Source organism: Bombina bombina, chromosome 2 (genome assembly GCF_027579735.1).
Source record: "Bombina bombina isolate aBomBom1 chromosome 2, aBomBom1.pri, whole genome shotgun sequence".
Lineage (NCBI taxonomy): Eukaryota > Metazoa > Chordata > Amphibia > Anura > Bombinatoridae > Bombina > Bombina bombina.
The window spans coordinates 605,786,419-605,801,131 of record NC_069500.1 but is presented as its reverse complement, the minus strand read 5'-3'; the positions used below and the strand labels follow the sequence as shown (position 1 = coordinate 605,801,131).

Sequence of the window (14,713 nt, the reverse complement as noted above, 5' to 3'; positions counted from 1 at the left end):
AGACACATACCTAGTTTTACTCTTCAATAAAAGATATCAAGAGAACAACGCAAATTTGATCGAAGTAAATCGTAAAGTTGTTTAAAATTGCAAGATCTATCCGAATCATGAAAGTTTCATTTTGACTTTACTGTCCCTTTAAATAATGACCACAGGTGAAATGTCTTTAGCTGTGATCACGGCATGAGCATGTAAGTGACATTGTGCTGATGGGTCTGGCATATTGATTTGAGCTGGATTTACAATAAAACTGATTTGTTTTCTTATTTGTTTGCTGCAATCGGCTGCTTGATGTATTAATATATGACATCAGGACACATTTCTTATTGTTTAAATAAATGCCATTCAGTTCTGCACTGTTTAATGTAGTCACAAATGCTGACAGGGCATGATACCCTTGGACATATGTTAGTGCACACAAAGCAGCATCCAGTTACACAGCTAAATGACAACAATTCTGTTTCTTTTTTTTTTTCCACTGGGCTATTTTTGGCTTGGGCTTCTGATGATTGCAAAGGTTTAGCCCTCCCTGATTTTTTTGGCAAACCACTGTCCTTGTTCAAATGCTAACATTTGCTAAGTACAGGCACAGGATTCAGGAGGTGGGAGAGCTGTGGGTGTGGAACAGAGAGACAGATATTTTTTGTAGGGTTACAGAAAGGAACAGAACCTTATCACTAAGAGGGCTGTACACAGAGGTTTCCAAGTGCTTCACGAAAGTGTAAGACTATTACTTGAAAAGGAGTAAATCCAGCAGAGCAAGTATTCTGCAGCAAACAGCTAACTCGTGTGTACGGATGCTGCTACATAAGGATTAGTGGAATCTTTTGATACAATTTACAGACCGAGATTTCCAGGAGATTGCAAAGGAAATAATTTGCTAAAGTGGAAGCAGTGGGGAAGGAGCTGGTTTTGTTTTTTCTTTATCACACTTAGGACCCCAACTTCTAGAGCTGTTTTTCTCTTAACAGGGAGCAATAAGAGGGGTGGGCTGGTTGCAGCTGACACACAGGCACTTTAGAAAGTTTGACAATGGAGCTGAACCCTATTCCTGTGCTGACTGTTCAAACAGTCCCATATGAGGACCAGAAACCAGGGAGCAATGGTTTTAGGAAGCCAACTGCTCTGTTTGAGAGCAAGAGGAACTACCTGCAGAACTTCATCCAAAGTGTGCTGTCCTCCATAGACCTGAGGGACCGCCAGGGATGCACCATGGTGGTGGGAAGTGATGGCAGGTACTTTAGCAAGACTGCCACTGAAATCGTTGTGCAGATGGCAGCAGCTAACGGGGTAAGTAACTGTATTATTGTAGTGTGCAACAGCAAATGTACACAGGTGCACTGTACAACTAAATATATAACTATATATAACTATATATATAACTAGAGCAAAAGTTATCTGCAGAGCTATTCACAGAATGGAGATATCAGCTGTTCTCTGGGGCTGTGGGACGTATATAGTGTAGATATTGTTTCTAGATACATTTGCTTTTCTGCCATTTAAATAAACATTTTAATCTCTCTATTCAAGGGAGAGTCAAGTCCAAAAAAAACTTTCATGATTTAGATAGGGCGTGTAATTTTAAACAACTTTCCAATTTACTTGTATCACTAATTTTGCTTTGTTTCTTGGTATTCTTAGTTGAAAGCTAAACCTAGGAGGTTCATTTGCTAATTTCTTAGACCTTGAAGACAGCCTCTAATCTGAATGCATTTTGACCACTAGAGGGCATTAGTTCATGTGTTTCATATAGATAACATTAAGCTCATGCACGTGAAGTTACCCTGGAGTGAGCACTGATTGGCTAAAATGCAAGTCTGTCAAAAGAACTGAAATAAGGCGGCAGTCAGCAGAAGCTTAGATACAAGGTAATCACAGAGGTGAAAAATGTATTTCTATAACACTGTTGGCTATGCAAAGCTGGGGAATGGGTAATAAAGGGATTATCTTTCTTTTTAAACAACAAAAATTCTGGTGTTGACTGTCCCTTTAAGAACCGCAGGCTACCTTAAAAAAATACATAACAGTAACTTCATTTTAGTATTCATGATAATCAGGCTCCTTTTTTATTAGACGAGCATGGAAAGCCATCTGGTACTCACTTTGTCAGTTCTAGGTGAGCTAAATGCTTCTTTTGAATACATTTTACCCAACCCAATGTACAAGACCCATTCCACTCTATTAGAAGAGGTTTGAACAGCGACTTTGCATTGCCAATACTTTCCAGCTAGAGAACTGGATAATGACATTCCATTCCATTAGCAAGAGGTTTATAGACGTTATTTTTTTATAATTCCTCTAAATTATCTTTGTCTTCAAAGTAACCATCTTGATCTCTTTTTAATGTTTAGGTTTTTGTAAATTTTTTGTTTCACATATGAATAAGCACAATTGCTTTGTGATTTACTAAAAAGCTGAAGTATTGCAGCTCTTATAATACTTTCAAACTATGAAACTGGTACATAGCTATAATGAAATCACTGGTGTTATTTTTAGTGCAATTAAGGCTGGGATGTTTTTTGAAAAAAAATGTGCCTTAATTACTCAAAAATGTTATGAAGTTGTTACTTGTGTAAATCGTGAAATTATATTAAATGAAAACAATGTGTATGCAGACACATTAGGTATAGAAATATAGATTAGGACGGCAGGTAATGAAAAGGTTAATTGAGTCTTCTTATATGGAATCAATATTTTACTTTCAGTTTTTCTGCATTTATTATTTTTTTCATTGAAAATCTATTTAAAGGGACAGTCTACACTAAAATTGTTAATGTTTAAAAAGATAGATAATCCCTTTACTACCCATTCCCCAGCTTTACACAACCAACATTGTTATATTAATATACTTTATAGCATTTAAACCACTACATTTCTGCCTGTTTCTAAGCCACTACAGACAGCCTCTTATCACAGGCTTTTTTATTAGCTTTTCACAACAGGAGACTGCTAGTTCATGTGGGCCATTTAGTTAACATTGTGTTCATGCCCGAGGAGTTATTTAAGATTTAGCACAACACATTACTAAATGCAAGTCAATAGATAAATAAAAAGTCATGTGATCAGGGGGCTGTCAGAAGAGGCTTAGATACAAGGTAATCACAGAGGTAAAAAGTGTATTAATATAACAGTGTTGGTTATGCAAACCTGGGGAAAGGGTAATAAAGGGATTATCTATCTTTAAATCAATAAAAATTCTATTGTAGACTATTATTCCAGAGCACTTGAACTTTCATATTGTAATAAAATCAAACTGGAATCAAAGATATAAATAAAAAGAGAGAAGCGCTCAACCTGGGAACGAACAATAGTATAATAGCTTGCTCTTTGGCTAGTTACCACCCAAGAAGCAGCCTCTTTTTGCTCAAAATGTGCCTTTCACAGAGAAGAACTTTCCTGAAGCATATCAGTCTGATCCTGACTTCACAGTACAGTCCAGCCCCGAAATACCAGGCAATCCTTCTCTGAACGAGAGAAACAGCAAAACCCCAGACGTACATTTCAGCCTATTGTGGGCCTCGTCAGTGAGGTGCAGCCATATCCCACTAGGCACACTGAGCAACGGGTCCACGTCTGGATTCCCGCATCACACTTAGGGAGACTTCCCTAAGTGTCATAATTTGCATAAATAAAAAGAGAGAAGCGCTCAATCTGGGAATGAACAATAGCATAATAGCTTGTTCTATGTCTAGTTACCACCCAAGAAGCAGCCTCTTTTTGCTCAACATGTGCCTTTCACAGAGAAGAACTTTCCTGAAGCATATCAGTCTGATCCTGACTTCACAGTACAGTCCAGCCCCGAAATACCAGGCAATCCTTCTCTGAACGAGAGAAACAGCAAAACCCCAGACGTACATTTCAGCCTATTGTGGGCCTCGTCAGTGAGGTGCAGCCATATCCCACTAGGCACACTGAGCAACGGGTCCACGTCTGGATTCCCGCATCACACTTAGGGAGACTTCCCTAAGTGTCATAATTTGCATAAATAAAAAGAGAGAAGCGCTCAATCTGGGAATGAACAATAGCATAATAGCTTGTTCTATGTCTAGTTACCACCCAAGAAGCAGCCTCTTTTTGCTCAACATGTGCCTTTCACAGAGAAGAACTTTCCTGAAGCATATCAGTCTGATCCTGACTTCACAGTACAGTCCAGCCCCGAAATACCAGGCAATCCCTCTCTGAACGAGAGAAACGGCAAAACCCCAGACGTACGTTTCAGCCTATTGTGGACCTCGTCTCTTTGCCTTTCAATCTTTTCATAAAAAGAAAATGTTATTCTCCATCTGAAAAAGGGACACTTTAGTGCAAAAGTTTCACGTCTTAATCCATTGGAGATTGTTATTTTCACACTGATAACATTCAAGCTATCTGTTTTTAACCCCTTAAAGAGGGTTAAACCGTGAATGCAGGTGCATTCATCCTAGTAGTGTGCATTGCAGATTACACGTACAGTAAAAGCTATTACTAAAAAAAAACATAAAATACTTCATTCAAATATACAATAATATGTCACTCAGGTAGACTAGAATGACTCTTTGTGTGTTGGAAAGACACATTTTTTTGTCATTAGTTTTTTGGCATTGCTAGGAGTTCTGATGTACGAGGTATCATGTATTAACTGGCCACCTCACACAAAAAATGTTAATGCCAGGAACGCCGCTAACGAAAGGCTGGAAAAAATAGGTGAAGCGATGCTCAATTTTTAACACAATGTCACCTTTAAATGTTGTCCCCTTGGGAGCCTCACAGTGGTCTATAAATCTAGGCCAGTGGTTTTCCAACCTGTCCTCAGGCCTCCCTGACAGGCCACATCTTGAGGCTATCTGAACTGTAGCATAGGTGAAATAATCAGCTGATTAGTAAACCTAGTTATTTTACCTGCTCTCATCCACACAAATGACGTTTTCAAAAGCAATACACACCACAGTCACCTCAACGAGTAGGTGTGGTGTTTGAATACTGGTGCATGAGCCTTTACAGGATACGTGCATATGCTGCAGAAAAACAGTAATAACGTTTACTAGAAGCATTTTTGCTAATGAAGTTTATTGCAAAAAAGCTTTAATTTCACATTAAAATTCACCCAGGCACATTTCAATTTTAACCTTTCCATCCCTTTAAGCAGGAAAGATACACCTAGATTACAAGTTTTGCGCTATAGAGGGTGCGAAACGAACGCAACAAAAGTTGCGTTATTTCACCCTCCATAGCGCTGCCATTACAAGTTTTTAAAAAGCCGCCTTGTGCGTGCGATATGGTTGCGATTAACTCCATAGCGCACAAAATCCAAGGGCTGAGAATACGTGCTCATGCACGCTTTCCCCATAGATATCAATGAGGAGAGAGTGTTACCAAAAAAACTGAAGCGTGGAATAACACAACCCCATTGATGTCTATGGAGAAGAAAAAGTTAAGTTTAAACCTAACACCCTGACATAAACCCCAAGTCTAAACACCCCTAATCTGCGCCCCGACATCGCCGAGACCTACATAAACTTATTAACCCCTAATCTGCCGCTCCTGACATCGCTGCCACCTAAATAAATTTATTAACCGTTATTCTGCCGCTCAGCGACATCGCCGCCACTATAATAAAGCTATTAACCCCTATTCCTCCGCACCCCAACATCGCCAACACTATAATAAAGATATTAACCCCTATTCTGCTGCTCCCCGACATCGCCGCCACTAAATAAAGTTATTAACCCCTAAACCTCTGGCCTTTTGTAGGGCATTGCCCTAAAGAAATCAGCTCTTTTCCCTGAAAAAAATACAAAGACTCACCCCAACAGTAAAACCCAACACCTAAACAACCCCGCAAAATAAAAAACCTAACTGTAACAAAAACCTAAGCTACCCATTGCCCTCAAAAGGGCATTTGTATGGGCATTCATCTCTTTTGCATTGCCCTTAAAAGGGCATTTAGCTCTTTTAAGAACGCCCAAACCCTAAGCTAAAAAAAAAACCCCCAAAAAAGTAAAAAAAAACCCTTGCACTAACCCCCGACGATCCACTTAAAGTTTCTGAAGTCTGGACATCCAGGAGGCGAGAAGTCTTCATCCAGGCGGCGAGGTCTTCATCCATCCAGGTGGCATCTTCTATCTTCATCCAGGAGGCATCTTCTATCTTCATCCCTGCAGCGCGGAGCAGGTCCATCCTTCAAGTCATCCGGCGCGGAGCGTCATCTTCATACGGTCGCCACTGTACACTGAATCTTCAATGCAAGGGAGCCGTTTCAAAATGGCGTCCCTTGCATTCCTATTGGCTGATTTGATTTTTGAAATTCAAATCAGCCAATAGGATGAGAACTACTGAAATCCTATTGGCTGTTCAAATCAGCCAATAGGATGAGAGCTACTGAAATTCTATTGGCTATTCAAATCATGCGAAAATGCTATAGTGTTTGCGTGAGAGTGTGGGTGTCAGGTTTTTACACAACCCGACTAGCGCAAATAGCTTAACTCTAAATTATTAACGTGACTTAGTGTACATATAGTAGTACACTAAGTTGCGTTATGCTGGAGTTGGCAAACATTGTAATAAATATTACACCAAGTGTAACAAAGATCCTGCAGCACATCTTGTTGCTATCACTGAAACTTATTGGTATATATATAACGTACAAATGATATTGAGGACGCCTTTACATTCTTATATCAATATTGCTAATGTTTTTGCACTATGATCGTTGTTGTGTTTATATGATCTTCCAATGACAACCGTCCATTATTACACAAGTACTTAAGATATGACTTACGAACCATGGATTGGTCGATATCAACAATGACACATTTGTTTGTACACACCCACTTCATGACGATTAACAAGGGAGGCGTCTGAACTATACTGATTGATTGACAGTCTATTCATCCAATCCTATGTAGACAACACCTACCGTATTGACCAATGATCGGTAGGAGGTGGGCAAATAGTTTCAATATACCACGCTGAGTAGCAGCGGCCCGCACCCCCTCTGAGGAAGCGTTCGTGAAACGCGCGTCAGGGGTCTGGCAGGAGCAGCTTTGTCTCTCCTGTCTGTTTTTTTAATCAGCTTGCTCTTGTGGGTAAAAGTAATGTACCTTTAACTTAATAATATATATGACAGCCTCTGGTCCTTACTAGTAATATAAGTAATATTAAAGCAGCCCTCGGATTGTAAGGGCTTAGTCTACTTCTAATAATTTACGGACTGAGGACTGTTAATAGTTACAGATTACTTTTTGCAGTATATATTGCGATTGTGCAATCCACAGAGCTTAAGTGTTTTTAACTTGTAGCCTTGCTACTGTATGTGTGCATGTTCCTAGTTGATGACAATAAAGTGTAAATGTATGAATGATATGGAACACTTTTAATAGTGTCATAATCTCTGTTCTAGCAGAGTTTATTGGTACTATACTATTGTGGAACTGGTTCTTTTCTTAAACTGGATTGTATCCTCTGTTACAATTAGTTTTACTGGTTATATGCATAACTATAGGTTTAAAGTGGTATTAGCGCACATGAAGAATTAGTAATCTTGAAATATTAAATATAGAATATTAAAAAATACTAATTATTATTATTATACTTTATTTATGAAGCGCCATCATATTACGCAGTGCTGTCCATGGATACAGTTCATTTAAATAAAACAATAATATAAAACTTCTAAGACACAGGACAAAATTTACAAACACATACAGGAGGAATCGAGGGCCCTATTCCCGTGGGAATTTACAATCTAGAAGGGTAGGAGGTTGAGAAACAGGAGGTGATGACTGCAAGATTGAGAAAGATGTTAATGCGGAGTTAGAGGAGGAAAATGTTGTTAGGTAAGAGAAATATTATTGAGTTGGGTGGTAGGCTTCTCTGAACAGAAAAGTTTTCAGAGAGCATTTAAAGGAAGAAAGATTAGGGCAAAGCCTGACAGCATGAGGGAGAGCGTTCCAGAAGGTAGGTGCTGCACGACAGAAGTCCTGCAGTCTTGCATGAGAGGAGGTGATAGTCGCAGATGCAAGGAGCAGGTCATTGTTGGATCTTAGTGGGCGGGCTGGAGTATACTTGTTGATTAGAGAGGATAGGTAGAGGGAAGCAGTGTTGGTAAGCGCACAGAAAAGGTTGAATCTTGGAAATTTTGCGTAGATGGTTGCGGCAGGATGTAGAAAGCGATTGGATATGGGGGAGAAGGATAGATTTGAGTCAAGTGTAACTCTGAGGCAGCGGACTTCGGGCAATGGGGAAATGGTGATGCCGACAACAGGGATAGCAAAAATCAGAATTGTTCCAGCACTCAAGCATATAACAGTAAAAGCGTTGCAAGTCACCTGTGGGCTACTGTCCCAAGCCCAAAATATCATACAATGAAACAGACTCAGGTGACAGCAAATCTATTTCTTATTTATTCATCAAAGTAGACAAACAGGCGACGTTTCGAGACAATATCCCTTACTCATGCCATGTCTTGCAAACAAACATTTTATTTATTTTCTTTTAACCCCTTAAGTACACATATGTTTAAGGTAGTCAACAATATAGAACAAGACTTAGCAAGATCAACAACTTAAACCATATCATTTTGTGTAGCATATAATACTATCTCTTAGAAAAAATCTGATACTATCTATAGAAAATCTAATAAAAAAATCTAATATTATCTACAAAAAAACTGATAGATCCCAATCTCTGTTTAAACGCTTAGGTTCTAATGTTCCTAATTCAAAAATCCAATATGATTCTCTTTGTTTTAGCAGCAACTCCCTATCCCCTCCTCTATGGGGTTGAATAATGTGATCAATGATCTGAAACTTAAGTTGGCTGATAGAGTGACCGTGATAGAGAAGTCACAAGTCGGCGTAGAGATTGAGGGGGGGGGATAAGAAGGAGCTCAGTCTTGGACATGTTAATCTTTAAGTGGTGAGAGGCCATCCAGGAAGATATACCAGATAAGCAGTCGCTGACATAAGAAAGGACAGAGGGAGAGAGAGCAAGGGTGGAGAGGTAGATCTGGGTCATCGGTCATTGACACTCTGGCCCCTCCAACCTTAGCTCAGAAACCACACTCTCATCCTTAGCCCTTGCATACTCCTCTGACACAATACCTACGCAGATGCTCCCGTACTGCTGAGCGACATTGGAGGAAATCTCGGAGTTCAGCTGACTTTCTTCACTACAAGTTCATCCTGAACTCCTACTATTCTGCCCTTAATCTTTATAAGCAACAATATTTTTCTAATCTCATCTCTACTCTTTCCTCTAACCCTAAACATCTGTTCAACATGTTCAACACTCTTCTCCGCCCACCCCGACCTCCTAACACAACCTCTCTCTTAGCTCAAGACTTTGCAAGCCACTTCAACAACAAAATTGACTCCATCAGAAGTGAAATCAGCTCTCAACATACTTCCAATCTCCCACCCCCTCAAAAGCTCATAATCACCCAAAACCCAAATATCCAAAAATGCAGCTCTTTTGCCCCTGTTAATGAGGATGAAGTTTCTGCCCTTATACTGCCCTCCCACCTCACTACCTGTCCCCTCGAACCCATCCCCTCACAGCTACTCCCCTCCCTCTCTTCTACCCTCACCCCCATACTCACACACATTTTCAACCTCTCCCTCAGCACTGGTATATTTCCCTCATCTCTAAAACATGCACTGGTCACACCTATCCTCAAAAAACCTTCCCTTGATCCAACCTCCCCTTCCAATTACCGCCCTATTTCCCTACTCCCTTTTGCCTCAAAGCTCCTCGAAAAGCTAGTTTACACACGTCTATCCCATTTCCTTACACTAAACTCTCTTCTTGACCCACTGCAATCTGGATTTCGTTCCCATCACTCTACAGAGACAGCAATTGTCAAGGTTACCAATGACCTACTTGCAGCAAAATCCAAAGGCCACTTCTCTCTGCTTATCCTCCTTGACCTGTCTGCAGCCTTTGACACTGTTGACCACCCTCTTCTGCTCCAAACCCTCCAATCCTTCGGCATCTGTGACACAGCTCTCTCATGGTTGTTTTCCTATCTGACTAACCGTACATTTAGTGTAGCCTTCTCCGGAGCATCCTCTGCCCCATTACCACTTTCTGTTGGGGTACCTCAAGGCTCTGTCCTTGGTCCCCTTCTCTTCTCAATCTACACGTCGTTGCTAGGTTCCTTAATAAAGTCCCATGGGTTTCAATACCATTTGTATGCCGATGACACCCAAATCTACCTCTCTGCACCAGACCTACCTCCTTCCTTACTAACCCGTGTCACTAACTGTCTTTCTCATATCTCATCTTGGATGTCCTCTCACTACCTTAAGCTAAATCTCTCCAAAACTGAACTCCTTATTTTTCCCCCTTATTCCAATGTCTCCACCCCCAAAATTTCTATAACTGTTGATAATTCCATCATTACCCCTACCCCGCTCACCCAATGTCTTGGGGTCACACTTGACTCAGATCTTTCCTTCACTCCTCACATCCAGTCCTTGGCTAAAGCCTGCCGCTTCCACCTTAAAAACATTGCTAAAATTAGACATTTCCTTACACAAGATACAACTAAGATTTTAATCCACTCTCTCATCCTTTCCCGCCTTGACTACTGCAATTCTGTCCTCTCTGGGCTACCTAGCTGCCGCATAGCTCCTTTACAATCCATTATGAATGCCTCTGCCAGGCTCATCTTCCTTACTCGTCGCTCTTCATCTGCTGCACCTCTGCCAATCCCTTCACTGGCTTCCTCTTGACTCTAGGATTAAACATAAAATCCTCACCCTGACATATAAAGCTCTCAACTGCACTGCTCCCCCTTACATCTCAGTACTTGTCTCTAGATACTCTCCCTCCCGTCCCCTTCGATCAGCTCAGGATCTCCTCCTCTCCTCCTCTATTGTTACTTCCTCACAGTCACGTTTACAGGACTCCTCCAGACTGGCCCCCATCTTGTGGAATTCCCTGCCTTACTCCATAAGACTCTCCCCTAGTTTTAACAGCTTCAAGCACTCCCTAAAAACTTTACTATTCAGGGATGCATACAACCAACACTAACCTTTTCTAACGCCATTGCTTTCCCCTTGAACCCCTTAGATTGTAAGCCTAAGGGCCCAGATGTTTACAGATCGCTTCATAAGAGCCAACTTTAACAGTGAAACTCTTGGCAGGGCCCTCTACCCACTTGACCAATACAAAAGCTATCCTGTACACCGACTATGTTTACAGCGCTGTGGAATCTGTTGGTGCTCTACAAATACCTGATAATAATAATAATAATAATAATAATAATCTGGGTGTCATCAGCATAGAGGTGATATTTGAAGCCATAAATGTTGATAAGTTTACCCAGCGAAGAAGTATAAATAGAGAAGAGTAGAGGACCCAGAACAGATCCTTGAGGTACTCCAACAGACAGAAGCATAGGAGAGGAGGAGTCACCTGCAAATGACACCGAAAAAGACCTGTGGTAAAGATAGGAGTGAATCCAGGAAAGGGCAGTGTCACAGAGGCCAAAAGAGCTAAGGGTCTGTAGGAGGAGGGGGTGGTCAACTGTGTTGAATGCAGCTGAGAGGTCAAGTAAGATGAGTATAGAGTAGTGTCCAATATTTTTAGCAGAGAGAAGATCGTTAGTAACCTTGGTAAGGGCAGTTTCAGTTGAGTGTTTGGGGCAGAATACGTAATGCAGGGGGTCAAGCAAGGAGTTGGCGGACATGAATTGGGTTAGGCGATTGTAAACTAGTTTTTCAAGGAGTTTTGATGTTAGTGGAAGCAGTGATATGGGGCGGTAGCTTTCAGGAGAATTAGGGTCGAGGGAGGGTTTTTTGAGTATGGGAGTGACTTTTGCATGTTTGAAAGAAGATGGGAATGAACCGGTAGAGAGAGATAGGTTGAAGATGTGGGTAAGAGCAGTAGTGAGAGAGGAAGATAGGGAGGGTATTAGATGGGAAGGGAGTGAGGTGTGAGGAAGATAGTAAGGAAGAAACTTCATTCCCAGTTGCTGGATGGAAGATGCAGAGGGTGGCAGAGGGAGTAACTGGGCCTGTTGATGGAATATTGCATAATTTAAAAAATCTAAATAATACTTACAATATATACTGTATATATATTTCACAATATTTATAATAATAATCCACTTGTGGGAAAACTTTTTGCGTTTAACTTGCATGTTACCCGATGCATGGAAAAAGCTTACTTTTAGCAAATTTTACGACAAAGCAAAATCGCTTAAAGGGACAGTAAACCCCAAAATTTTCCTGTATTATTTAGATAGAGAATACAATTTTTAAAAAGTTTCCAATTTACTTCTATTATCAAATTTGTTTTTTTCTCATGATATTCTTTGTTGAAGGAATACCTAGGTAGGTAGCGTGCACATGACTGAGCCACTACATGACAGGAAATAGTGCTGCCATCTAGTGCTCCTGCTAATGTATAACATTGTTGCAAAAGTGCTACCATATAGTGTTGTGGACACATGCACACTTGTACATCCCAGCTTTTCAACAAAGGATAACAAGAAAACGAAGAAAATTTGATAACAGAGGTAAATTGGAAAGTTGTTTAAAATAGTATGCTCTATCTGAATCATGAAAGAAAAAAAATGGGTTTTATGTCCCTTTAACAGAGCACAAACTTTAATCTAGCCCAAAACTTTTGAAATTAAAACTGTATTTAATTTCCTATAATAATCTGAAAACTATTCTGAAGAGCTTTTTTACTAGATTTGAGCAATTCTTAGTCTATTCACTTCCTAAGAAATACATGTTATTTTTAAATATTAGCAATGACTGACATGAACCTTGTATAACTTGAATAAATCATTAGAAGAATAGAGGGAGACTAACCTGTGTATTTGTGTCTCCAAAAGAAATCTCAATTTCACAGAGCAGTGCTCAGATTTGGAGGCAGAGGATATAACAGTGAGAGCTGACCACTACAGTTGCCCATGTGATAATAAGAAGTTTAAATTGAAAGGGCAGGAAGAGGAGGGTCTACTAATAACATTGTTGCATGGGGCAGTTTAAGAATTGCCCATTATGATGGAAGGGACATAAAGGAAGCAAAATAAAAGGTGTTTTAAGGAGGCATAATTCCATTTAGAAAAGCACAAACTTTGCACTACCTAAAATAAAATTACTCCGAATAATTTAAACGCTGAAATAAAATTAAGAAAACCATAATAATAATAATAAGACATTTGGGGGCATTTGAAGGAGCACTGCCCTAATGGACCAATCACCACTGGTGATTTTATACCTTATCTGCATTAATAAAGATATTAAATCAAAGTAAAAACAACAGCAATCAATTTACTTGTTTTATTGCCTAATGAGCACTTATAAATATACAGTGTAGTCACTACTGCCAATAGTGTCATACGGAAGCTGACATACTGAAAACTCAAGTTGCTTTCTGTTCTCTTCTGAGCATTACACCAATAAACAGACAAATAAAGTGAAGGCTCGCCAGAAACACGGGGCATCAAGCTCCATTCGGAGCTTGATAGGCCCCATCATGTAATGGACGCCTCATGAACCTATACATATTAATTGCAGGAACGCCCATTGGCAATAGGCTAGAAAAGATAGGTGAAGTGAGGCTCAATACATTTCTAACATGATCTCATCTGACTTTATAGTTTGGGACAGTATAGCTTTGTACAGCTTTACAAGGTTAATAATAGAGGCTCTTAGCATAATAATGTGAGAAATGACTGCTGTCAAAACCTTATATAAAACTATATTACAGTGGTTCACCTCATTTGTTGTCAAGAGACTTCTTGCTTTCCTATTATGTCATGGCCTGCTTCATTTGTGGCTTTTATTATTGTATTATTTGAGTTTTTGTGGTTTTAATAACCTGTAAAATGGTTTCACAGCAGTCTGCTGTAAATAATATCTTTGTAGCAGCTATTATATAGGAGCGAAGATCTGGTGAGTACTGTTCTCCTGTAAGGCAATGAAACATAAATCTGTTGCATATTCAGCTCATTTGTATAAACCTTGTGTTTGGTGTAAACCTTTATAATGTTGTCAGAAGTACTTAAACTGAGTTGCAATTCAAAGTAATTGAGCTTGCTCTTTCTTGATTTTTGGCGATGTTTTTCTATTACTTTTTTTTAATGCTACTTCATTGGTTGGAAGAAGGTTGTATCACTTTAGACCGGGGGGTCTTTCCATTAAGTGGATTTTCTGTTTATAGGGTAACTATGCAACAAATGCTATAAGCAGTGGAAGTCTATTTCAGCAATTGGCTCTAGATACATGAGTAATATAAATACAAATGTATCATTTTGTTTGATTTGGGCATTGTATAATCTTGGCCACTAAATAACTTTGTCTTGTCAAAACATTTGACTGCATATTGGACATTTTATTTGCTTTGTTCAAGAACTTTTTATTTGGCAAGATGATTTTTCCAGTATTAATTAAAATGACTGACAAGAACATTTGTTCCAATGTGCCCCTCTCTGGGATGTCTGATCTTTTTTGACCCCTAACCAGTTAATATCTGTAACTGCTGATGAGGTACCATATACCATATTTGTTTTGATACAGTGGTTACCAAAGTAATCTTATTTTCAATTGGTACATCTGTGCCTCGCCTACATTTATTTATAGTTTGCTTTCCCTTCCCTATAGAAGAGACCACCCATCTAAACTTCAGACCACCAAAATCGCTCTATACTCTTTTAACCAACAAAGGGCCATCATGTAGCATCCTAAACTTGCCTACAGCGTGTGCATGTCCAATA

The 14,713-nt window shown here is 39.7% G+C and overlaps 1 protein-coding gene across 1 annotated transcript in view; it reads left to right on the top strand.

Moving 5' to 3' along the window:
* Positions 1 to 540: 540 nt before the first annotated feature.
* The window catches only part of PGM5 (phosphoglucomutase 5), a 286,735-nt gene continuing 272,562 nt past the window's right edge, over positions 541 to 14,713 (top strand). Inside the window, exon 1 of the mRNA XM_053702531.1 lies at positions 541 to 1,290. Within this exon, the coding sequence (XP_053558506.1) occupies positions 1,033 to 1,290 (258 nt within the window). The 5' untranslated portion in view covers positions 541 to 1,032. The remainder of the gene's footprint in view (positions 1,291 to 14,713) is intronic.